General features: G+C 38.2%; 1 protein-coding gene across 3 annotated transcripts in view; it reads right to left on the minus strand.

Moving 5' to 3' along the window:
• Nucleotides 1–24,973, minus strand: part of DIAPH2 (diaphanous related formin 2) — a 914,500-nt gene extending 889,527 nt beyond the window's left edge. For 2 of the 3 annotated variants that reach the window (XM_036016530.1, XM_028522432.2), the window contains exon 1: nucleotides 24,594–24,971. In XM_036016530.1, the coding sequence (XP_035872423.1) occupies nucleotides 24,594–24,725 (132 nt within the window). In that variant the 5' untranslated portion in view covers nucleotides 24,726–24,971. Of the gene's footprint in view, nucleotides 1–24,593 lie in introns of all 3 variants that reach the window. The other variant, XM_028522433.2, reaches the window with a different exon arrangement.
• Between the last annotated feature and the right edge of the window lie 921 nt (nucleotides 24,974–25,894).

Raw genomic sequence — 25,894 nt, forward strand, 5'->3', positions numbered from 1 at the left:
GAGTTACAGCGCCTGCGTGGGAGCTGGGAGAAGATTGGCTCCATGACATGGGGTGACACCTGCCCAGACCCACGATGGCGACCAGAAAAGCTGGAGAAGACAGCAGATTGAGGGCAAGTGTGCCCAAGTGTAGGAGGAGTCGGAAATGGGGCTGCAGAAGAAGACTGGCGCGGGGGATTTAAACACAGACACGGCAGCCATTGAGAGAGAAACCACGCGGCCTTGACGGAGTGGAGACTCCTGCAGCCCTGAGAGAGGGAGAACCACGCGGCAGCCCTGGAGGAGAGAACCATGCAGTTTTGGCAGAATGGGGACTCTCCCTTCCTGCAGCCCTGAGAGAGAGGACCAGGTGCCTGGCAGAGTGGGGACCCCCACTGCTTTAGAAGGGGGAACCACCACCTGGTTTTAGCAGAGATCCTGGTGACTCAGCCGAGGGTGCCGGGAATCTAGGGAGGTCTCCCAGTCGAGATGGAGTTCTAACTGGGAAGAACCAGAAGACCACCTAAGTCATGGACTTCTATTTCCTTTCCTGAGATACAGTACTCTGGACTGGGCAAAGGGGGAAGGAAGGAAGGACTGTGTGTTTGTGGGTGTTTTTAGGGACTTTAGGATTTTTGATAAAGACATTAGGTCACTACTTTAAGTTAGTATAGCATTAAATAAACATTTTCTTTCCTTTTCACGAATCTCTGGCATTGAGAGACGTCTTTCCTAGGGTGGCGGACATAACGGACCCGGACCGGGGCCTTCTTTTAATAATAGTATATGGTCCCAGGCCCCCCCTTGTGTGTTCTGTAACAAGTGGAGGTCTTAGGGAAGACTAGAGGTTACTTAGGAAAAAAAAAAGTGGGGGCATAGGAAAACCCAATGCAAAATCCTTGATAGAGTCACTTCAGAAGACAGTTTCTTACAAAACTAAAAACAACTAAACATACTCTTACTACTCCTTGGTATTTACTCAAAGAAGCTGAAACACATCCACACAAAAAGCTGCACATACATGTTTACAGAAGCATTGTTCATAATTATCAAAATTTAAAAGAAACCAAGATATCCTTCAGCAGGCAAATGGCTAAACAATGTTATGTTCAGACAATGAAATATTTATCAGTACTAAAAAGAAATGAGCCATCAAGGCAATGAAAAGACTCAAGGAACCTTAAATGCATTATTACTAAGTGAAAGAAGCCAATCTTAAAAGACTACATACTGTATGATTCCAACCCTATGACATACTGGAAAAGGCAAAACTACAGAGACAGTGAAACGAACAGTGATTACTATGGGTTAGGGTGTTGGAGTGAATAGGGAGAGAACAGAGGATTTTTAGGGCCATGAAACTATTCTGTATGATACTATAATGGTGGATACATGTCATTATACATATATAAAAACCCAAAGAATGTACAATGCCAAGAGTGAAGCTAATGTTAAGTAATATTCAACAGAGGAAGCAAGGAATGAGCTAAAGATAGTTTATTCAATAAATGGCATTGGGAAAATTAGACATATATGTGCAGAAAAATGAAACTAGACCCCCTTTTTACACCACAGGCAAGAATAAATTCCAAGTAGATTAAAACTTAATTAGACCTGAAACCATAAAAATACTAGAAGAAAACATAGGCAGTAACATCACATACATTGCGCATAGCAATATTTTTTCTGATATATCACTCCAGGCAAGGGAAACAAAAGTAAAAATAAACAAATGGGAATACAGCAAACTAAAAAGATTTTGCATGGCAAAAGGAGACCATAAACAAAATTAAAAGACAACCCATGGAACGGGAGATAATACTGGCCAATACATATAATAAGGGGTTAATAGCCAAAAATGATCAAGTTACAGAATTCAATAACAAAAACAAGCAATCCAGTTAAAAAATGGGTAAAGGACCTAAACAGACACTTCTCCAAACAGTACATACAGATATGAAAAGATGCTCAACATCACTAATCTACTATTTTTGGTGAAACATCAAATCACCCAGGTGTCTTTTCCTCCTATAGCCCAGACTTGGTGCCCTGTGACTGCTAGTTTTTCCCAAAACTAAAACCACCTTTGAAAGGAAAGAGATTTCAGAGCATCAATAAGATTCAGGAAAATACAATGGGGCAGCTGATGGCGATTGGGAGATCTGTGTGAAGTCCCAAGGTGCCTACTTTGAAGGGGACTAGGTGTCATTGTCCTACATTCCATGTTTCTTGTATCTTGTATCTTCTTCAATAAATGTCTCTATTTTTCATATTACATGGCTGGATACCTTCTGGGCAGACCTGGTATATGTTATCCAAAGATTGACTAGCACTAACCCTTCTGATTCAGGTACTAATCTACTCAAAGGAACCAGAAAAAAAAAGAAAATTTATCTTTTGTTCATTAAAAACAATCAACTTAAAATCAACAGGAAGAACGTGGCAGACAGGACAGTGAAGCAGCAATTTTGAAAATAAATTGTGAGCCCTGGCTGGCATAGCTCAGTGGATTGAGCACGGGCTGCAAACCAAAGTGTCCCAGGTTCAATTCCCAGCCAGGGTACATGCCTGGGTTGCAGGCCATAACCCCAGCAACCACACATTGATGTTTCTCTCTTCTCTCTCTTTCTCCTTCCCTTCCCTCTCTAAAAATAGATAAAATCTTAAAAAAAAATGAACTATTTTCAAAAAAAAAAGAAAATAAATTGTGATATGGCATACCTCTCTGCATAAGAATTCTAACCCCTTGATTATTATCCACCTATATGATCATTAACATTACCTAAAAGGTTAGTGGCTAAGTATGTTTTTTTTTTTTCAAAACAGCAGGGACGAAAAGTCAATCCAGCAAACTTCTTGAGGACAAAACTGCCTTATTCATCCTACCCTGAAGGCTAAGCCAGATCAGAATAAGCCTAGGTAGTTGAATTCATCTGCATTTAAAGGAACTGCTGTAATATGAGAATGGTTCTAAAACAAACCTATCAGACTTCACTTGTAAATGATATTATTCTGAGCAACCTCCCTACTAAAACCTACTAAAAATGAGGAATACTAAGGTAAATGTCATATACAGAAACCTTCATGACTATCTAGGACACAAGTGGCAAACACAAGGCCCGAGGGCCAAATCCAGCCCTCCACCTTTTTTCTACCGGGCAGCAGCGCCAAACTCTCACTTAACTGTTAAGGAGAAGTTACACTTATACAGTCCTAAAATTATATTTGGCCCTTTGAAGGCAACTGCGAGGCTGATGTGGCCCCCGGGGAAAAATGAGTTTGACGCCCCTGCTCTAAGAGGACTACACATGTTCCATAAAGCATATCCCTGGATAAATTTAGTGTCTATGTATTAAAATCATTCCCAACTTTATCATTTCTACAAAATAAAATTTCCATATTTAATAAATGCCTTCACGTCATGGAAAAATGTTACAATTAATTAATCTGTGATTAATAAATTTTGATGAATGAGAATACAATCTGCTTGACTACCATGGTCATTCAATAAACAACCTGGAGCCATGTTAGTCCCTCCCTATGCCTACAAATGGCAGAGATATCCTAGATAGAACTTCATTTCAGAGCATGGAAAATGAGCGTTTACTGTACAGTATTGTACAGACATGATAAGGTGCAGTAGGTGGTGACTTTGTAAAAGGTGATTAAAATGAGGAATCATTCAAAGTAAAAATTATCTCCAACATTTTATTGTCACTTACAATGTAGAAATATACATTCATTCATTCATCAGTCAGTAGATCAGTAGAGCTAGGGCCATTTCTTCTAATATAGGCTCTTTGCTGAAGTTCAGAGCAGTCTTCCTTTCATAAACCACACCCTTAACGCATTCTCTACTATTTGCATGTTCTTTAAAAGAACCTAAAGATACCTGCAAAGCCACAGATAGGAATCGTTCTAGATTTTTGTTAGTTTTACCTAGGCTTTCAGTTGCTTTCCCTAGGCTTAATTCAATGGCAATCTTTTTAGCTGCTTTATCAACTCACAGAAGACTTCTATTTAATTTTCATAGAAGGATCTCTCTCCTCACACCCACATTCACCAATTTCATGTTTAATTAAATCATATCATTACAATGGCAGTTATAGCTAGGATTACAGGTTTGGGACCAAATACAAGGGACTCTTTTGTAAGCATATACCTCCAAGAAACAGGAACAGAAGGTAGTTTACAAATTATTAGAAACCAATGCTTTTAATGATAGTCATCATTTGTCTCAATGATCAAATTGTCTAAGCTTAGAATTTGCATGTCACCATTTGCGGGTACAAAATATGAAAGTACATCTATTAGTTCATTTCTGCTTATATTAAGCCCTTTTGGAACATACCCTTCACTCAAAAATCCATATAAGCAATCCCAAACTTAGGAGACCCACTCTTCTTACCCTACTTGCCTACCTTCAACTCCAGAAGCCTCTCCATTGCTCTCATGGAAGCAGTCATGAATAAAGACATGCATAGAGATGGGTTCATAAGTGAATAAAGGCAAGACTTGAAGAGTAGAAACAGTTTACAGCCAATTATTCCTCCTTCTCTTCATACTTAAATCAGAGCTACTTATGATTACGCACTCCTCCAAAACATTCTCCTTTCACTGTCTGCTTTATTGACTTTCCTGCGCTATTGGCTATTTTCCCAAGCAACCAATTGTTGTTAATAATCATCATTTTAAAACAACAGTAAATCCAGAAATGGTTTTAGCATACCTTAGTTCCTCTGATACTTAGGAGAGATAAGTTGTATGACAGATGGAAAGAGTTTTTGAAGAAGTAAGTGACTTTGGAACACTGAGGAACAGGGAAGATTTGGGAAAAGGTTTATAGGAGGAGGGGTGTAACTTGAAGGAAGGGCACCATTATATAGAAAAGGGGTAGCACAGAAGGGGATTTGGGAAATCCCAAAGGTAAAATTTACCAATTCTGTAATATTCCCTAGAAAAGAGGAAGAAACTCTCTTCATTGTGCCTCTACTACATGGCACCTGATTGTTCCCAGGGCCCAGACTCATGCTATTAATAAAACAGCATATCTACAATGTACACTAAGTATGAAGAAGGGGAGCTACCCCTTGCAAACCTAACCTCCTTATATAACATGTTCCAAAGAAACAATGTTCTCAGAAATATAACAAAGAAAGAAAAATGTTTGACAAAAACTTTTTGGAATACAGCATGTTCCTAGTATTCACAGTACTAAAGAATACTCACAGAGCAAAATTTAAAATACAGAAGACATAAAGGGAGAAAGAAACCAAAGTTACCACTGGCAAAAAAGAAATGGTTGTCATTAAATCAGTGTTATCATGATATACTGAAGCAAAGTGTCAACCTTTGCTGAACTTTAACCCCTTTAGAAAATTATCTCATGTACTACAAGGATTCTGTTACACCTCACCCAAGGATTCTGTATTGCAACGCCTCCACCCGGGTTAGATTAAGGTGAGTATATGCTATTTTCTGTCTATTCCTGCCGGTCACGATTTTGTAGGATTTTTTTCAGCTTGCAATTAGAAAAAGTAGGTAGCTTTTTAAATATGGTTTTTAATCAAAGCTTTACACCCAGGAGGTCTTATATGCTCTTCTAGGAGTCATCCTCTCCCCCAACACAGTGGGGGGATCTCTGCTCCCTAACAAACTATACCTCAGTGCCTAGCAATGATGCCCCATAATCACCTGAAGTTACTGTGCCTAAAAACAAATTGATTTGCCCACCTACTCTATCTCTTTCCCTATTCCTCCAGGCCTGTTCCTACTTCTATCCAGATTCCACCCCAATTCAGTCAATAACCAAAGTTGATAGCTTCTAAATCTGAATCTCCCTCCTTTTCTTCATCCATGGTATCACTATCCTAGTTCAGAAGTGCATTTATTATCTTTACTTTTGTTATAAATTCTCTAGTCTCGTAGCCTCCAGTTTCACCTCTTCCCAATAACTTCTCATTTATTTTAAATTTTGAATCTGTCATCTAAACCTCAAATGCATACAGATTCTAAGCAGATAATATAATTGAGCAATGCATTGCAACTGTAGAAAAGTAAACAATGAGTAACACTTGAACCCAGGGTAAAATGCAGTAAGTGGTGGATTGAGACAAATCCAAGAGCACATTACCCATTCAAATGAGACAGATATTATTCAGGTACAGGGGACTATGGACAGCCACATGGGAACAGGGTCTCAGTATTACAAAATTACAGTTTCAAGCAAAAGCAGATATTTGTATTTATGTGTAAACTCCCAATTTTTAAGAGCTGACAAATCAAAATTTTTAAAACCATACTACCAATCCTATAAGCCAAACAAAACAAATCTGTGGGCCAGATAACTTGCAGGGCTGCCAGTCTACAAACTGTACGTGAGATCTGTGGTTCTCTGACTTTAAAGTACAGAATCACTTAGGCAGCTTACTAATGCAGATTCCTGGAGCCCACACCAAATAAATTCTCATTCAGTAGGTCCATTGAGACTTCAGAAGCCATGATTTTTAGCAAATTTCCCTGTGGCCTTTAGGCAAGTAGTCCTAAAACCGCTTTTTACAAATCTGTGTGAAAAAAAAAAGAGTTTAAGAAATTAAAGGGAATGAGAGGAATGGAAAAAATGAAAACTATTTCTAATACATTTAAAATACTTTAAATATTGTCATTTGCAACCCCAGAGAAATACAATTTAGTGTCATACTTGTTTCAACTTTGAACAATAGTGCTCATTCATAAACACATTTTCAAGTAACACGTGAAACCAGTGAGACTTATTAAGTCACTTTTTTCAATGCACTGGACATCTCAGATCAATAGTATAGCAATGGTTAGAATCAAAATATAAGGTGGTGTTCTAAAAAATCAGAAACATTTTATTTTGTTTACTAAAATCTACTTAAATGTATTTTATAATATTTTAATTGACCCAATCCATATAAAAATGCTGAAATGGAGTATTCTATAATCCATGAATTCACACTTCACTCTTCTGTTTTGAATTCTGAATGCATTTTCCCATGGGAATTTTGAGGGTGGGGTAGGGAGGGAGGGTGGGGAGAAGTACTTAGTGACTCAGTTTCTAGCCTATTTTAAATCAAACTATTAATCTCTCTTGTCTCTGAATCCCAGACATTTGTATGGTACTAATTAAATACTGATGTGTATACAAGTCTTACTTTCCTTATAGTAATTGTAAATTCCTTGATAACAAGCACCTATATTTCATGACTCTATCCTTCAGCCCAAAATAGAATATTAGGAAACTGAAATGCACTACAAAATATACCAAATAAAGGAATAATGTTTATGGGAAAATTATTAAGCAAAATAGGGAGAGGGACCAGTAGCAGCAGGGAAAGTTCACGGCCATCACCATCTCCAACATTTTGGCAACAAAGTCAGATGGGAGAGAGACTGGAGAATTGAATTGTTTCCAGCACCATCATATTTATGGAGGTCACTGAGAAAAAACAAAGCAGAGATGACTACACTGGTGATTGGGCCACCAGGTCTGAAGGCAGCATCAGTGCAGAGAAAAAAGGCCAGACAATATTTTTGGCTCCAAGTTAGCAGGAGAGCCTCTGCCCTACCACCTTTCATATTGCCATGTAGTAATACTTTGTGTTTAGAGGGCTCCAAAGGGATTTTGCAAGAGTCACAAATCTCTCATGAGAAAGTTGTCTAGCAAAGGACAATTCATGTTCTAAAGACCTATGTCTTTTCAGAATAATTTTGTAATCCAACAAGGAGCTTAAAAATTTTCCCAGTCTATACCTTACAAAATGATGTTCCATTTCTATAGTTACAAACCACTGCATAGAAAATAATCATTCACTTTCAATAAAACGCATGACAGGTACTATCTCTAAACTCAGAAATAAAAAATAATCAGAAAACATTCAAGTTTGGTCTAATTATCTTTGTCCTTGACTAAACCAAACACTGAATAATAGTTACATAACATAACAGAAAGATAGTTTACTTTTACTTTTAAGGGAGTGGCTACACCTTAAAACCCTGTATTTCTTTTTAAAGTTTTACATGCAAATAAACATAACCATTAATAATAACAATGTTGACATATATTACTTTATCCACATGTTATAAATGAGGTTCTGTGTAAAAATTATATTTGAACACAGATTAACACATAGTTTGATATGCTGGGTATATGAAATCCTTTGCATATTGACAAATTTTCATTCCTCCGTCTTTTATCTTGAATTCATTTGGAACTCTCTAGTAATAAAAGCTTTAAAGGCTGTAGTAATGAAACCTAGTTGACAGTGCCTCTTAGTACAAAGTTCACTTGTTTAAGTGAATTATTATAAGTAGGAAACTCAAGTTGAAATCATAACCCTAAGACTATTTTGCCATGGTTGTGAGTAATGTATCTCTCTTACTTTGTCACAGGAGATTCATACAAGAAAATGGAAACAACCAAATCACAACAACACTTCAGTGAGGATAAATTTACCCAGTTTTGTATATAATAAATCTTACAGCTTCTCTTATAATATTCCAGGGACTGTAATTCAGTCTAGACACAATACATTCAGTTTGACAGTAACAGCCTTGTATGCTAAGTAAGCTACCTGACCTTTAGAGAAGTACCTATTTGTAAAAAAAAAAAAAAAAAGGCAAAAACTTTAGACTTAGAGGCACAGATGAACAGGATGGGAGCAAGGGCTAATTAAGTCACATGAAACTGTAAGTTATCAAAGCGCATTCTATTAACAGCACATGTTTAATTTCACAAGTTCAAAACTATCAAATCAGAGCATGCCAAAGCATATCAAAATTAATGCACGCCTTTATATTTGCACTACAAACATGCCAATTACCACAGTTTTGACAAAAGTTTTAAAACTTCATGATGTTTCCAATTATAAAGTCTACAGTAAAGTCAAATAACATCACTCCCTTGCTCAGATACTCTGCCTAGGTTACAGAATGAACTCCAAACTGACTAGAGAAGCATTCAGTACTCACCACGATGAACTGCAATCTCCCTCCTCCAGACTGACCTCCACCACTCTTGCATGTATTAATATATCGGGGCCTATTTAAGCTAGCTTTTTTTTTAATTTTTCAATTACCATTGACATACAATGTTATTATCAGTCTCAGGTGTACATCATAGTGATTAGACATGAATATAACCTATGAATTGGTCCTCCCGGTTAAGTCTAGTACCGATCTGGCACCACACATAGTTATTACAATATTATCAGCTATATTCCTTATGCTGTACTATACATCCCCATAACTTTTTATAACTGGAATCAACCTAAGTATCCATGAAAAGATGAACAGATAAAGAAGATGTTATATTTACACACACATACATCTACACAGTGGAATATTACTCAGCCATAAAAAGAATGAAATATTGCCATTTGCAACAACATGGATGGACCTAGAGCAGGGATGTCAAACTCATTTTCACCAGGGGCCACATCAGCCTCATGGTTGCCTTCAAAGGGCCAAAATAATTTTAGGGCTGTATAAATGTAACTACTCCTCAACTGTTAAGGAGTTGAAATTACATTCGGCCCTTTGAAGGCAACCTCAAGGCTGATATGGCCCCTGGTGAAAATGAGTTTGACACCCTTGACCTACAGGGTATTGTGCTGAGTGAAATAAGTCAGCCAGAGAAAGACATATGTCATATGATTTCACTTACATGTAGAATCTGCAAAAAAAAAAAAAAAAAAAAAAAAAAAAAAAAAAAACCAAAATAAATGAACAAAGAAAACCGAAACAAACCATACATACAGAGAACATTTTGATGGTTGCCAGATGGGATGGGGGTTGGGAAGATGGGTGGAAAAGAGGGAGGGATTAATATAAACAAATTGCCAGTTTGTTCCATAATTCCTCAAACTTGCCCTAATTTCCTAGCCCCTGGCAGTTGGGCACATTGTTCTCACTACAGGGAATGCCCCTCTCTAGTACTGTTTAAGAAAAACTCCCTGCACTTAAGACCCTCTTCTATTGCCAATCTTTCCATAAAGTCAACCCAAATACTACCAGCGCTTTTTACCTCTCCAGTAGCACTTAACACATTCCACCTTGCACTAGTGTTTTGTATACATCAGAATTTCCAATGCTGTGTTCCTAGTGGGGGCAGGGACTATTTATTTTAGTGCCCTAGTAATCTTTATTACAGTACTAGGGTGGGTTTCTACAAAATTGTCATCAAATTAGATTAAGTGCTGAGCAAGAGGAATTTCAGGGCAAGAACTTTTCCAACTGAATAGCTTGCCCAAGTTCTCAGTAGTAAACTAACTATATGTAGCTCTAAATCAGATGTTTGTGGACAATCCCCAGCCATCTTCTCAATCTCTATTATTTTTCAACTAACTTAATCCAACAATGATAAAATGTATTAGGATGAATGTATTAGACTCCGAATGAGGCTTGTGATAAGAGGAAAAAATAAAATATAAAAATATAAAATATGACGTATATGTTTACAAAGTAGAAAAACATTATAGTTTATTTTTAAATTTTAAATATAGTCTGTTAGTTCTATGAAGGTGGTAGCAAGCTACCACAAAATAACATGTATTTTGGAATCAGAATCAGTTAACCTCTCTGTGACTCAGTCTCCTTATCTGTAAAAGGAGGGAAATTATTATACTTAGCATACACATTTATGATAAAAATTAAGTAAGATGGTGATGTAAAGCTCCCAGAAGAATGTGTGAAAAATTGTAGGTGCTCAGTAAATGTTAGTTCCTTCTCTTTGCCTCACTTTTCATTTGGTGAAAAAACGCTCCATACGATCACCCATATTCAGTTACAAAGCAAGTTCAGTCACAGCCTTCCTCCAAGACATAACATTTTTAAATCAATAACACTTAAAAAAACCCTGCATTTACATAACTCTAAACTTGCATACATGGTAATTCCTCTATTGAGAATTTCCTCCCTTGTAACTTTACTAGTCTTCATTCTATAAGACCCAGAAGCAAATGTGACCTCTGTGAAGTCCTTCCTCTGCCTACCTAGCATAGTATGTGGCATTCCAACAGCACTCTGCTGACACCTATTTATTATAGGACTTACTACTTTAGACTCATATGTCCCTCTTTTCTTTCTAGGCCATGAACTCCTCAAAAGTAAGACATATGTATAATTGTGTTTATACCCTCAGCACGATGCCTTATTCATAATGAGGATTTCACATGTGTGGAATGATAATACACTGTATTACACATTTATAATAAGCATAACTGTGATTATGGCCATGCATGTCACAGAATAAAGTGGCTCTCTACAGGAAACTCAAGGTTCAAGGGGAATGACCATGTCACTTTCAATCAGGCAATAACAATTTTAAGAAGTTACATGAAAAAAAAATAAGAGGAAAGTACTTGGAATTCCCTGAAAAGAGAAAAAAAGGACAAGAGGTTATTTCAGACAGAGGGGGCAAGGCAGCTCATAGCTTCACTTAAATAAAAGGGCAAACAGGAAAAAAAGAAAAGATAAAATTAGGTAGCCTAACAATAACCCCAAATATAAAAATAAGCTGATCCTGTCAAATAGAGAGAGAAGTAACTGATCAAACAGGGAAGTTAACCTTGCTTCAACTGGACCAGAAATCATAAAGGTCATAAAGGACTAATGTTATAATACTACAGGGTGGTGATAAGTGAGGTAAGAGTAAATCCTATTTTTAAAATATAAACTTTACAAGTACTGTGTGTGTGCATGTCTATGTGTCTGTGTATGTTCAGGGAAGTGGCATCGAGGTAATTTTTATTTTCTCTGAAAGAAGAAAGATTATTAGAACAACCACTGCCATAAAGAATTCCAAGTTTCACATGGATCATGGAGAAATCAACTTTTTGCTGTTTGTAGTACAACTGCACCATAGTTGGGAGATGCTTTTCAGCAAACAATGATATAGTAAAGAATTTAGATGTCAAAGTAGCTAGAAAGGTTTGGCTCCAACTGCATTCAGGTAGCATTTGAAGAGGCATATGATTGCCTGTTGTATGTGGAAAAGAGCAGATAAAGAGAATGAGAAACTTTGGGGGTAGAAGGCAAGGAAAGCTTTTACTTCGGGCAGTCAATAAATCAAGAGGTAGAAGCTGCCAGATAATTCTGTACCATGGAGTCTAAAATCCGCACAGATTATGAGTTAAAAGTGACTAGCATCAAAATTTGTTGAGGTATCATGAAATCAGCAGGTGGAAAAAGCCTTTTAAAGGCATTTATGAGAATGAATTTTATTAGAGGTCAGAAATGAGATAAATGATAAGAGATATAGTTTACAACTATAAAATTGTAAACAGTCCATTCCAGCAGATTTCTAGTAGTGGAAAGAAAGGAAATGAAAGTAAAATTGGTAGGAGTCAATGAAACAAACAATGCTTCCTTGAAGACAGGGATGATCTGGCCCTGTCACAATATAGAGGAAAGAAGAGAATGGAGAGTAAAGAATGGCTAAGGAGCCATAGGAATTTTTCATCCTAGAACAAAAACTCACAGGGTCCAAAGTGAAGTTTCTCAACCTTGGCACTACTGACATTTGGGATGAAATAATTCTTTCTCATGGGTGTGGGGGGGGGTGCTGCCTTGCACACTGTAGAATGTTCAGTAGCATCCCTGACCTCTATTCACTAGATACCAGTAGCACCCCTCTCCCATTTGTGACAATCAAACATGTCTCCAGACATTACCAAATGTCCCTAGGAGGTTAAATTGGCCCCCACAGAGAATCACTGCTGTAAAGAAAAGAATGTATTTTTGGAGACAAAGGAATACTACATCCTTCCTTACATGTTTGTCTGAAACACAAAACTCTTCGGGTTCCATGATATAAAAACAAAAGAAGGACATCAGCAACCAGGATATTTGGAGACAATATGAATCTGTAAGAAGAGGTAAGAGGGATATTTTAAATATACAAATGTTAAAAAATAATTGGTCTGCTTAATTATCAGCTTTGCCAGTTATATTTATATCATTATGTGAGCTTAAGATATCCTTTACCTTGTTTCACATTTATTGTACATAGTTCAATGAAAAGAAACAACATGGAATTTTTAACTCATTAAGATTAGTGATCATAAGTGTGAAATCACCTGATTCCAGGCACATACTGGTATATGCATGATCTACTTCACTCATCACATTTTCTACACTTAAAGGCCCTATTTCCCTTTAAGGGGGGATGATGGTTAAGGCCGAGAGACTAGAACTCAAATCACATTAATGTTCTTCCATATTATTTGACATTGAAGCACATAATTTAGGGCTCTATTATTCATCACAAGTCAACACAAAAATAGTTTGCCACAACACTTCAGTAGCCTAATTAAAAAAGATAGCACTTGGCTGAATATGCCACACTTTTATAGCAGTCAATCTTTAGGCAAAGCAGACACAGGAAGCAGCAGGAGAAGGTAGGTGGTTCTTGGCTTGCCCCTAAACAAGAAATAATGCATACCGTGTACTTGTGTAGTAGGAGATAGCATTAGTTTGTCCAAAGCAGTTTTACTTCACAGAAAATTTCACAAACAGAATGGGAGTGGGAAGAAGAAGAGAAAATGTACAAGATGAAGCAAGCAGTATGGCTTGCAATGTTCAGAAGTGACTCTCTTCATGGCTAGCATACAAAGAACAAAAAAGAGAATTGTATTCAATATGCAACAGTAGTAAAGTACAGTAGGCCTTGTGTTGACTGTGAAATTATTTAACAGAGGCCAGACTGGTATTTCTAAGAATTATGTTCACGTAGCCTTAAAATCCACAGCCACCTCATTTTATCTTCATGGTTCTTCTCTAGCAATGGTCACATGACTGACCACTACTTCATGGCAGTGATTCAGAGAATGCTCACTTTTGATTATCAATGGCACTAAAATGAATGGTCGTGAATTCTGTCTTCTAAATTATACATAAGGATACTGGAAAACCTAGGCCAGGCCTAACCATCACCAATCCAGAGAACCACTAGGTACGTCTTCAGGTCAATTTAGAAGTGCTCTGAAGTGTAGGGTCTTAGGCGCTATAGAAAATCATGGTTAAAAACAAAGGGTTTTATAGTCACACTGGCCTAGAATTCCAAATTCACCACTATATATCCTTGGGCAAATTACATATGTGCTGTGATCCTTTCTCCTTAACCTACAAAATAACTGCTGTGAAAATCAAATGAGTTACTATTGATGGGGGAGAGTATCTACCAACAATCCCTGAGCATCCCTGCACATTCTTGCTGGGGATGCCAAGACTCAAAGGCCCTGAGAGCACTTTCTCCAAGACATTTCCCAGGGCTTTGTTTAAAGTAGTGAAGAAGATGGAGTAATAATATCTCCTCTCCCAAACATAGAGCAAGCTTTCATCTGCTTACAATAAAAGTGATCAATCAACTAAGCTCAGTGCTCCTCTTCTATAAGGCAACTCACTACCTGTGCAGGCACTTATTTTGGTCAATTTCATTGGATTTAACACCACAGTGAACCAGCATGTCTTGTTGACATTCTAGTGACTGCTTTTCAATGAATAACAAATTGTGTTTTGACTCTGACCCAGGAGTCTTGTGTCTTCTGCAACCATCCAGGAAACAGCAACACAGATTGGTAAGCAGAATTAAATCCGACCTTACACAGTTCTTGACAAATACATGCAAGGCACTAAGAATAGCAACCACTACAAAGGAGATTACTCATTGAAAATCAACTCTGGGCAGGCTTGAAGCACTGCCCTTGGTCAGTGAACCAAGGCACACTACCCAAGGATCAGGATGACCAAGGGCAGAGCCAGCATTCTCAGGGCCCTGCATACAGTGTATGGTTAAAACAATGTTGATGTGACCTCCACCGAACCATGCTAACTCAGACTCCAGAAACAGGACAGTAAATTAAACTGGGATTTTCACCCATTAGCATTCAGTATTAACAGTCATCTTTCATGATTGTCAACTTTTCATCTAACTGGAACCCAGATGTCATGTATTTATGTTAGGGCAGATTCATTACTGCTCTCAATAACCTTTGATTCCCAGTACATCAGAGCTTAATGAAACCTTGAAGACTGTTTATTTTGACTCCCTTATTTTACAGAATAAACACACCCACCGAGAAGAGAGATAAATGACTTACCCAGAGTTACATTTTAAAAGTAGTCAGCTTGCTCTCTATATAACCTCTTTAAACTGCCAGGAACTCTTTTAAAAAAAGATTTGTCCTGGCTGGTGTGGCTCAGTGGATTGAGTGCCAGCCTGCAAACCTAATGTTTGCCAGTTCGATTCCCAGTTGGGGCACATGCCTAGGTTTCAGGCCAGGTCCCCAGCAAGGGGTGCTTGAGAGGCAACCATACACTGATGTTTCTCCCCTTCTCTTTTTCCCTCCCTTCCCCTGTCTAAAACTAAATAAAATCTTTTTAAAAAAGACTTAATAGAATCATTTGGATATCCTGTTTAGCCTATTTCAACTCTGTATAGTGTATGAAATACTTTTAGATTGTATAAAATAAAATGTGGGGTATAGAAACCGTGAAGTAGTGGTACCAAGAACAAAAAGTAGTTTCTAATAGTTTATGGTAACATGGTTGCCCATGGGTGTGGATGGGAAATGCTTTTAAATAAATTTCTGTCACATTAAGTAATTGATTAAACATTCAATGGCCATCCTTCTGCATGTTATTTCTGTGGCCAGGCAATAGCATTCACCATTAATAATATTCACTGAAAACAGTACAAATGACAAGGAATCAGATGATCTTTAGAATTAGAAGCATACAAGTGATAATAGAATATTTAAAGGGAGGGGGTGTGAATCAAGGATTTGTAACATAGCATATCTTGATCCCCAATTAGCTATAATAGATGGTAGGAAGATTGTGGAAAATTAGGCCCTGAGCCCTGCACAATTCCTGCTTTATACATTTTATACAGAGATATGGCCACTGAGAAACTTAGTATTGGGTCTCAGACCTATTCAACTTCTATAAAAATGGAGCACCTGGATTTCACAGAAATTCACAAGACCTTCTGAAAATGATTTGATGAAACAAGTATAGGCTAACTGAGAAAGCCTAAGAATTTAGAGATTAGAGAACATGGGATCACCCTGCTTTGATTAAAAAAAAAACACACACATGAAAAGTCAAAGCACCAGCATGGATAATATCCAGGCCTTTTTTTTTTTTTTAATTTTGCAGTGTAAAATTATTCTTCCCTTTAACAGCCTGTTTTAAGACAATTAGCTACTCAACCAAAGGGGAGGAAAAATGTAAGCTAATGCATTGTCATTGAAAAACAAGCTGTGAGATCAGCCTACAAAAAGATTGTTTCTACTCACAAATGTTTTATGGACACACTGACTTTTCCAGAAACATTGATTTTGTAATGTGAAGTACTCAGCTGCAAAGCATATTATTAGAGGAAATGCTTCTGCCAAATTTATTGTAATCCATCTTAACTGGCTATATGGTCTTACCTTATATCATGAGCAATGCAAATTAAAATAAATTGAAGTTGTGACACTAATTTTCCCAAAATGCAGTCTTATCCAACACAATCTGTGACCATGTGAGGCACTGTGAAACAATAATGTCAAGAAAATTACTGGGAAGAGTGCAGAAAGGGGGTTGCCTTAAATAAGAGAAAGTAATTAACATATTGAACCTGTAGGCTATATCCTCAAGGGCACAGTTCTCTACATTTGAGGACTGCAACAGCTTAAAAACAAATGTAGTCAGGTTTAGGGCCTGTTGCATAGATATACACCTTAGATTCTTTTTTTCAAAATCAATGACAAATGGAAAATACCTATTCTAAATGATATACTTAAACTGTGTCCTGTATCTTGGTAAATTTCCTATTAAATTTCAGATACACAACCATCTGGTTTTCAGTGCAATTAGCTAGCTCATATGGCACCTTGGTGTGCCTTCCAAAAAGTGGTCCCCTGAAGACACAATTTTGTGACTAGGCACATAATTAGGTATGTGGTATGACCTGTATGGTGTCTCACACTTGAATAGGGCCCCACTATGCACAGTGGCCCTGGTCTCTATTACACACTTTGTTAAAGTTCAAAATGTAAGTGTACAGTCTACATAAGGTCTTTCTTTCTACATATAGAATCTTCCTGACAGCTTCAGCCGACATAATTGATTGATTTCAAAGCACATAAAACAACACCTCTATAGCTTTGTCTCCCCTGGGAAAAACAAAAGGAGGAAAGGCCATCTGTCCAAACTCACAATTATCACTCATCTCCTGTTTTGAGAAAAATTGCCCACGTGATTGGGTCAGTAAAAGGACAGCCTGAAAGTTGCAGATTGGAGGTGGATTACTAATCTAAGTCAACTTAATTCCACAAGACTGATGAATTATGTACCTATCTCCTCCTAGTACAGTAATAGCACTAAATTGCTGTCTAGAAGGCAGTGGTTACACAATTTCTTTAGTAAATCTGTATAGAGAGCATGTGGTTTTCCCAAATTAATTCTCATGTTTATCCATTCCACCCATCCCCAGCTCTATCACCTCAGCGTAGCCTGGTTTTCAATTTTTAACCCCACAAATCTCTAAATAAGGATATTTAAAAGTTCAGAGTTCTTTGTAAAGGTTTGCACACACCAACTACACACATTCAGCAACACAGAGTATATTCAAGTGGCTAAAAAAATAATACCTCAAGTACTAAAATGACATTTGCATTGAAATAAAAACTAGAGCTAGTAGCAAACTTGTGTATGTATGTGTGTCTGTATCAAAAGGCCATATGAACCCTTTATCCACAGAATTCAAGGACACATTTCCTTCATCCAACTCTCTACATTTCCCTAAGAGGAAAATTCTTACACATAAACCCCACCCTACTTGAAAAATTCCAAAATAAAGAATGAGTGATTATCCAGCCAGTGAGTGGAACTAAAAGTCTTAATTTGTTCTATTTTCTATGATACATAATAGCTATTCTATGGGGTCACTCCGTATTTTTATAGTCAACTTTTCCAAACACTTCCACAGGATTAAAGACAAAAGAGAACTTAATTGGATGTGATACTTTGATAGCACTTTATGTGGAATAACTTTGACTATAATGATTTTACCATTAATTTAAAGCTGTATTTGTTTAAGGAGCTCAATGACATGTACATTAATTAGGTACAGATTAGATCAAAATCTGATTATTTTTTGAGGCTATTAGGGATATTTGATTACGAATTGAGTGTACGATGATGCCAAGGAATATGTTATTTTTTAAAGATATGACAGTAGCATAATGCTTACATTTTTTAAAAAGGAATATTTAGAGATGTGTACTAAGTACCTAGGACTAAAATGACATGATATCTGGGATTTGCATAAAACTACTTAGCAAGAAAAAAATTTAAAAAGATGGATGAAACAAATGCTGAAAATTGAGATAAATACTGTACAGGATGGGGCAAAAGTAAGTTTACAGTTGTGAACACCTGTAAACCTACTTTTGCCCCACCATATGTAGGTACTGGATATTAATTATTTTCCTCTTGACTTTATAGTATGTTTGAAATTTTCATATGTTTTATTAAAAAGTCTTAATTAGCCCTTATCACAAAGAAAGTGGAAACTTCATTCTACCTCTTTTACTTTTAGGTGGGTGAGACAAATGAAATAATTAAGGGCAGATAAAAATTCCTTATAATTTAGAGATCTTAACAAAAGCATGTATGTATATCTATCATAGAATAAGAAAAATTATTCAATTTCTTGTGCCCATGTCTTTTCTCCATTGAGCGAGTACCAGAATTGCCACGTGATTGACTCAATAGTCTTTGGGGAATGATTCTTTCCAAATGAAATCTTGGATTCCTACCTAGGCTACCTAAAAATAGCCACCCAGAAGCTTCTCCCTTGAAGTAGGCACCACAAATGTTAGAGTGCTGAAAGAAGGAGTATCTGGCAGCCAATTGGCTAGTCTGCATTTGGTAGCAATGTAGCTTCCCCTCCCTAAAGCAATACAGGAATACCTTCATTAAGCCAAAGCCTATGTAAATGGTGTTTTCTACATTCTTTCATGAGAAAGGCACCAATATCTTTTCTACATTCTTTCATGAGAAAGGTACCAATATCTTTTTCCCCAGGCTACCTTACAAAAGCAAGCATCAGGATTCAGTTGAGTGTCTATTCAAGCTAGAGCCAGAGTAAATCATTTACACTGAAACAGATGAGGCCTGATCATGTAAGTTTTAAATTAGCATAAGTCAATTTCTATTACTTAAATTAACAATAAATAGCTCTGTGAAAATATCCAAACCTTCCTTTGTATGCATCATTCTTAATTTTTTAAATTTATATTTATTGATTTGAGAGAAACATTGACTTGCTATTCCACCTATTTATGCATTCATTGATTGATTCTTATATGTGCCTTGACCAGGGATCAAATTCACAACTTTGGTATATCAAGTCCATGCTCTAACCAACTGAGCTACTCGGTCAGGGTGGCATTGCATCATTTTTGAACAGTCTTCCACATGGGTGTTTTCTACAAGATGCTCACTTGGACAGCAGGTATATAAATCATATTTGAAGTCACCTGGCCATCATCTTAGTTTATTCAGGCTTAAGACAAAAAAAAGTATTAAAACAGCCAAAATCTAACAGAAGGAACTGGTCTCTTCTGCATGGCAAACTGAATACAGGAATACGAGAACGTTTGGTCTTCAATAACAATCACTATGGTGCTAATGATATCCAGTAATGTTTAGGCAAATGTGCTGATTCATGTAAATCGGCATATATTATGTATGTACTATTTTCAGAGCATCCTGTTATTTACAGTGTTCTTAGAGATCAGGTGGGAAAAGAATATGATTTCATGTCAATGACATGTTGCTACTGTCAGAGCTCTTGGTACTTGGAGTGAAAGCTAGGTGGATAACAATTACAATTGTTCCAAAAAGGTACAAAAAAAGACTGAATAATTTTTCACTTTCAGAATCCCTGAAGCATAATGACACAGCATTATAGCTAACTTTTTGACAATAAAAGTGCTAGCTTTTAAACTTATCTCTAGAAGAGACCTCTTAACACATCAGTGACTCGGTTTCCTTATTTGTACAACAGCAGCATGCTGCCTGACAAGACAAATGCCATAAATATCTAATGAAAGTTTTTTTCACAAAAATGTTAAATGCTTCAAATTTAAAGAAAATGGTAGCATGGATCTTTAAAAAAAGTACAGGGACAAAAATGTTAAACTCACATCTTATATTCATTCAATGGAAAGAATTATTAGTAAAAGAAAAGAATGTATAATCCTCTAAACAGACCAATGGAATTGGGGAGAGAATAAGGAATCAATAAATATATAACCAACCATATTATGGTATTGAGTTAGCCAAAAGCCTGGCATGCTTTCTTCTGTGAAATAGAAGATACATTTTTTACTTTCACCAATATCCGTGCTGATTTGGATATTTTGACTGTGTCAGCTGTCTCCCACTACTGGCTTCTAGTGGTGGGTGGAGGCCAGGGGTGCTGCCAAACATTTTCCAAAGCCTAAGACAGCCCCACAGCAAAGAATTATTTGGTCAAAATGTCAATAGGACCAAGAGCCTTAGAAAACCACTTGTAAAAAGTCTGATCAGCCACAGCACCTTCTCCATACACTGCACAAATCTTTGTGTGTGTGTGTGTGTGTGTGTGTTTCAGTTGTGTTTTTACCTTTCTTGAAATAATAAAGCATAATATGCTGAAAATGTATATCTTCTTCCATCTTCAATATTAAAATGGCTACACAAAAATTCACCAATTTTGATAAGCTTTTTTTAAACACACACTGATATGACAGCTGTCACAATACAATCTAACAAAAATAGTTTTGAATGAAGTTAGAGACAACTAAGCACTTTCAGAGCCATCGTTGGGAAAAAACATAATGGACTTTTTGGCCAACCCAATATCACCAACCCTCAGAATAATATCTAAAGCATATAGGAGATGCTCAGTAAATGTTACATAAATGAAATCATAAAACTTGGTGTTTATCAATTAAAATGAAACATGATTTATCTAATAAAAATAACCAAATTGTCAGGAATTATATAATAACCACAAAGATAACTTAACTTCTGTTACTTCAAGTTACTAATTAAAGGCTTCAGGAATTATATAGAAATGCAAAGTCAAAAGACAAAAGCACCAGAGAATGTTAAGTCATTCTATACCCATTCTACACCATTCTGTGTGTGTGAAAGGTATTCATTCTACCTTAACACTAGCCTCTCTTAATGGTTAAGTCACTGCCTTAAACATGAGAGATTCCATCATAACACTGCTAGAGCTCTCTGTACTACTTAAGAAAATGCATTCCATGGTTGACCTCAAATTACTAATTAATCTAAGAATCATACTGTTTGATGAGATGCTACAATTTGGGCAATGTGATGAGGAGTCCCAAACAAGGTTGCCTTCCTTAAAGAGAATCAAAATAAAAAGATCATTATGAGGAGGCATGGATCAAGAAGACTGAAGTAAATTTTGTTACATTTTGACTGAATTAATCTTAAACAGAAGTCATTAAAGTCCTGAAACATCTCTCTGAAAAAAATTCTCACTAATAGCTATCAGAAGCTAGGGACATAAATAAAAGGACAGTTGTCCATAGAAAAAGAAACCATGCCTTCATCCTCCCATTTTCCAGAACAATGAGTAACAACTGAATCACAAGTCTTATGAATCCACTATACCATAGCTATTAAGTTCATTTTTCTACATAGTGGAAACTTTCACCTTGGCTAATGCTATATTGACATTGTGTAATTAACTTCTTTTTACCCCCAGGTGAATTATCTTCAATATCAATCACTCCTGTGGTCTGTGCTATTTTGATACTCCTTCCATCACTGACCTCCTCTCCCCAGTAACTTTAAGTGGAATCAACTGGCCTTGCCTGTACTCTCCCTCTCTCTTTCATAACCCAATAGCTCTTGTTCTTCTATAGGTGACACATGCCTTTGAGAAACTGATGAAAGCTATGAGGCCCAGAAAAATGCAGGTACCTACATACATTCAAATTCTTTCATACAATTTCAAAAATTAAAGAACTGCTCTCCCCCACAATCACCGACACAAATAATTTCTATCACCATATGGCTTTTATAATCCCACATGTGCATGCACACACACACACATGCACATAATTAAGGACTATTACACTGATTGTAGCATAATACCCAAAGTAATAAAACTTAGTCTAGGTAAAGCTCTATCTTACTAGCAATATTTTAAGAATCCCAGGTGAACTGTTCTCTAAAAGGCCTTAGAACAGAGGTGTCAAATTCATTTTCACCGGGGGCTACATCAGCTTCGAGGTTGCCTTCAAAGGGCCGAATGTAATTTTAGGACTGGATAAATATAACTACTCAACTAGGGGCAAGGAGCTCAGCACTGCTGCTGGGTAGAAACAAGGTGCTTGGCTGGATAAAATAAGGTGGAGGACTGGATTCAGCCCGTGGGCCTTGTGTTTGCCACCTGTGCCTTAGAAGAAACTATTGACCAATTTAATAAGACAACTGAAAATAAGGAGTAAGGCATTTATAGCATGTAGTAGTTTACCAAGTCTTGTTGTTTGGTCAATTTGGTTGTCTTAAAAAGTGCTGAAATATCCTTCTAAATTTGTATTTATAACTGACACCTCTGCTTGTAGAATCATGTAAGGCTAAAAAGTTATATTTGAGCAAAAAGAGAGAAGTTTCCACTGATATTAAACTCTTGGATTCGAATACTTGTTATATTACATCAAGCTATATTCAACACCAAAACAGTGTCAGCTAGGAATTGAAACTGATTCCACCTCATAACTATCTAGTTACCTTGTCAAAGCAAGGAAAACATAAAAGATGAAATAGAACAAATGGCCAAAAGAAAGAGAAGAATATAATCAAGGTGTTATTTACTAGCAGGCAGAGATAAGCATTTTTTCTCTGGCATACTTCCTAAAAGTGAAAGATTCTTGCTGGTTGTACTAAACTACTTGTGGAAACTCTCAATTCACTTTTATGTTTGCTTAAACTTTTAATCACTATTTAAACCAGAGTTTTTGTGCTGAGTCAAAAATAAAAGGTGATATGGCCACTGTTTTACCACAAACGGATAAACTTCAAAATCACAACATCAGAATCCTTAAATACATTAAAATTTGGTGATACACTCACAAAACCTTTCTCACTTTCATTATAGTGAGGGCACCCATTAAACCCAGCTTAGACAATTCACGAAGACCTTGTGGCTTAGTTTCTTCACCTGTAATTACTGGGGTAATGGGACACATCAAGTAAGTAAATTCTCAATTTGCTTCAAGTTAGGGTGGAATTGATGAGACTTTAAAGTTGTCATTTTATTCTACCCAACCAGGTCCCTTCCCACTTAATGGAAGGTTATATGTTTCCTGATACTATAATGCGTTGACCACTGTTTCCCAATGTGAAAGGCCAATAGTAGGCGTCGAGGAAGTAAAACAGGTACATACTAAATGGCCATAAGAACTGGCTCTAGTTAAGTCACTCTGTTCTTCCTAATTATAAACAAGTTGCTGGTTAAAACTGAAAACTAGATGGGCAACATCTGACTTGTGCTTCAGAGCTAGGCTAACAACGTTCATACAGGAGTATTTGCTCAATTTGTGCAGGCAAACCATTTCCCCGCATGCCACCCGAATTAAAAAGTTCAGCAAAAAAGAGGAACCCTTTTAACTGATGAGTAGAGGAAACTCCAGTATTTCCCAATCTAAGAGTGGGCCCCATAGATTTCATTCCTCTGCACATGAAGTCAGTGGCAGGAAATGAACTGCTACCACTGGTTCACACACTCTCTCAGGACAGTGAGACTTGTGGAGTCAGCCTAGTGCTTTTAAGAGTTCTTAACCAACTAAGTAGAAGTGCTGTCTTCCTCTGTCTATTCATAAAGGACAGTTGGTGGTATTTCACCCAGCCTCCAACTCCCATGCTCCCCCCACTCTTACAAAGAAATGTTTTTGGGTAGAGCACATGGAGAGGCAGGCGGGCAGGCGGGCAGGCGGGCGTGCGGGGTGGGGGGGGGGCGGGGGCACGTAGGCGCCTCTTCCTTACATTTTCTGGTAAAGTAAAAAGAATGGGAGCCTACGTTTTGTGTTTTTTTGTTCACAAGATTTTTTTTTGTAAGTCTGTGGGTGGGCTCCCAAGCATTTGGATGCAAGGACGAGCGCTTCCCGTGCCCAGACCCTAAAAGCGTTCAAGAACCAAAAGCCAGCATCTGACAGGGATGGGAGGGGAACGGAATCATGCAAAGAAGGTTCTCGCCCACAAGTTAGACAAACAACAGACCCTACCCAGTACTCGGGGTCTCCCTAAGTTGGGGTGGGGCCTTTCTCCTTCCCGCACTGTTTTCAAAGCGCTGACAAGAGTAAGAAAGGGATTAAGTGGAGAAGGGGGTGCTCTTCCGCCCCCACGCCGTCTCCGCGCCTCAGTGTAACCGCTCCTTTAGCGGCTCTCCAGGTTGCACAGCGAGGTCGCGGTCACTCTTGGGAGGGGGCCCCGGGTGCCCCCGTGTTCAACGGCAGGAGGATCCCGGGGCTCTCGCTATCCCCAAGGCCGGCGGGGGCTGCGGGAGCACTCACCAATTTGGGTTTGTTTTTCGTTTCCTCTTCGTTGGCGGCCCGGCTCCCCGCGCTCCGCTTGGTGCTCCGGCCCCCACCAGGTTCCTCGCTGCTGCCTCCCGCTCCCGACGCTGCCGCGCCGGGCTGCTCCATCTTTCTCCGGCCCTGTCACCTGTGCCCTGTAACCCCACCTCTCCTCCACTAAGGAAGCCCCTCCAGGCGGTCTCGCTGCGCGCTGACTCGGGAGCACTACTTCCTGGGAAAGTGTGTCTGCCTGGAGAGCTGCCGGTTTCAGGCCGCTGGGACCGGGCTTCCAGGAACCCCAGAAGCCACACACCGTCGCCACTACTCGGCGCTAGGGCAAGCCCTGCCCTTGAGCAGCTGCAATTACCACTACTGCCGCCTCCCTCAGGGCGGCGTTTAGGGTGGAGAAAGTGGGTGTCTGTCTCTTTAAGAGGGCCTCAACACACGTGATTCATCAAAGTGCCCGCAGTCGGCCGCCCGGCGCGTAGAACTGCTTCCTACTCTTTTGCTGAACCGGCCTCAGCTACTGAGCATGCCCGGCCCAGCGACTAGAACCCAGCGAGCTAAGTTTAAGCTGTGGTTAAGCACTGATTTCATTTCCGAGGGGCCTTTGGTAAAATGGGAGGGAACTAGTCCAGAGAGAGGAGGTGTAGCCCATTTTAAAGATGGAGAAACTGAGGCCCAGGAGGATTCACGTGTAAGTTTCACTGGAGGGTCTATCTGACTATCCCCTTTAACTAGTGTAGGCCAGAGCACCTTCTCTGGCAAAGGCCTGGCTCCGGGTGTGGTCCTGCTACGCTGTGTGGGAGGGGTTGATTGGCATCCCACAGGAAAACTACCTCAGGGAGCACTGATTAATTGCCTAGACAGATTGTATGGGTCAAAGTGGAAAGTGTGGGTGCTTTCTATTGCAATGATTGAATTGCGGCCAAAGAAATAGTCTTCTTTTATTCACATGTCGTTCTGTAGTAGAAGGAGCAGGCACCCACCACTTAATCCCTGAGGGGGTGTATAAGGCTTTTTAACCACAGCACCTGTAGAGAGTTAGAAATTGGATTGAGTGCTAGTCTCTGTTCCAAACAACTTTTGTCGTTGTTGTTGTTGTTGTTCAAGTACAGTTGTCTGCTTTAGGGTTGTTGTGGGGAGTGAAAAATATCACGTGTGTCAAAGCTTCCTTTAAAACGTAAATCAGTAGACAATGTTAGGTGTTTTGTGCAGCAGCAGCAGGGCAAAGCAGGTATTGTGAGTCTTTAAATCTTGAGTTGTCAGGAAGAGGCCCACACAGTATTTCTTCCATC

This window comes from Phyllostomus discolor, chromosome X (genome assembly GCF_004126475.2).
Source record: "Phyllostomus discolor isolate MPI-MPIP mPhyDis1 chromosome X, mPhyDis1.pri.v3, whole genome shotgun sequence".
Classification (NCBI taxonomy): domain Eukaryota; kingdom Metazoa; phylum Chordata; class Mammalia; order Chiroptera; family Phyllostomidae; genus Phyllostomus; species Phyllostomus discolor.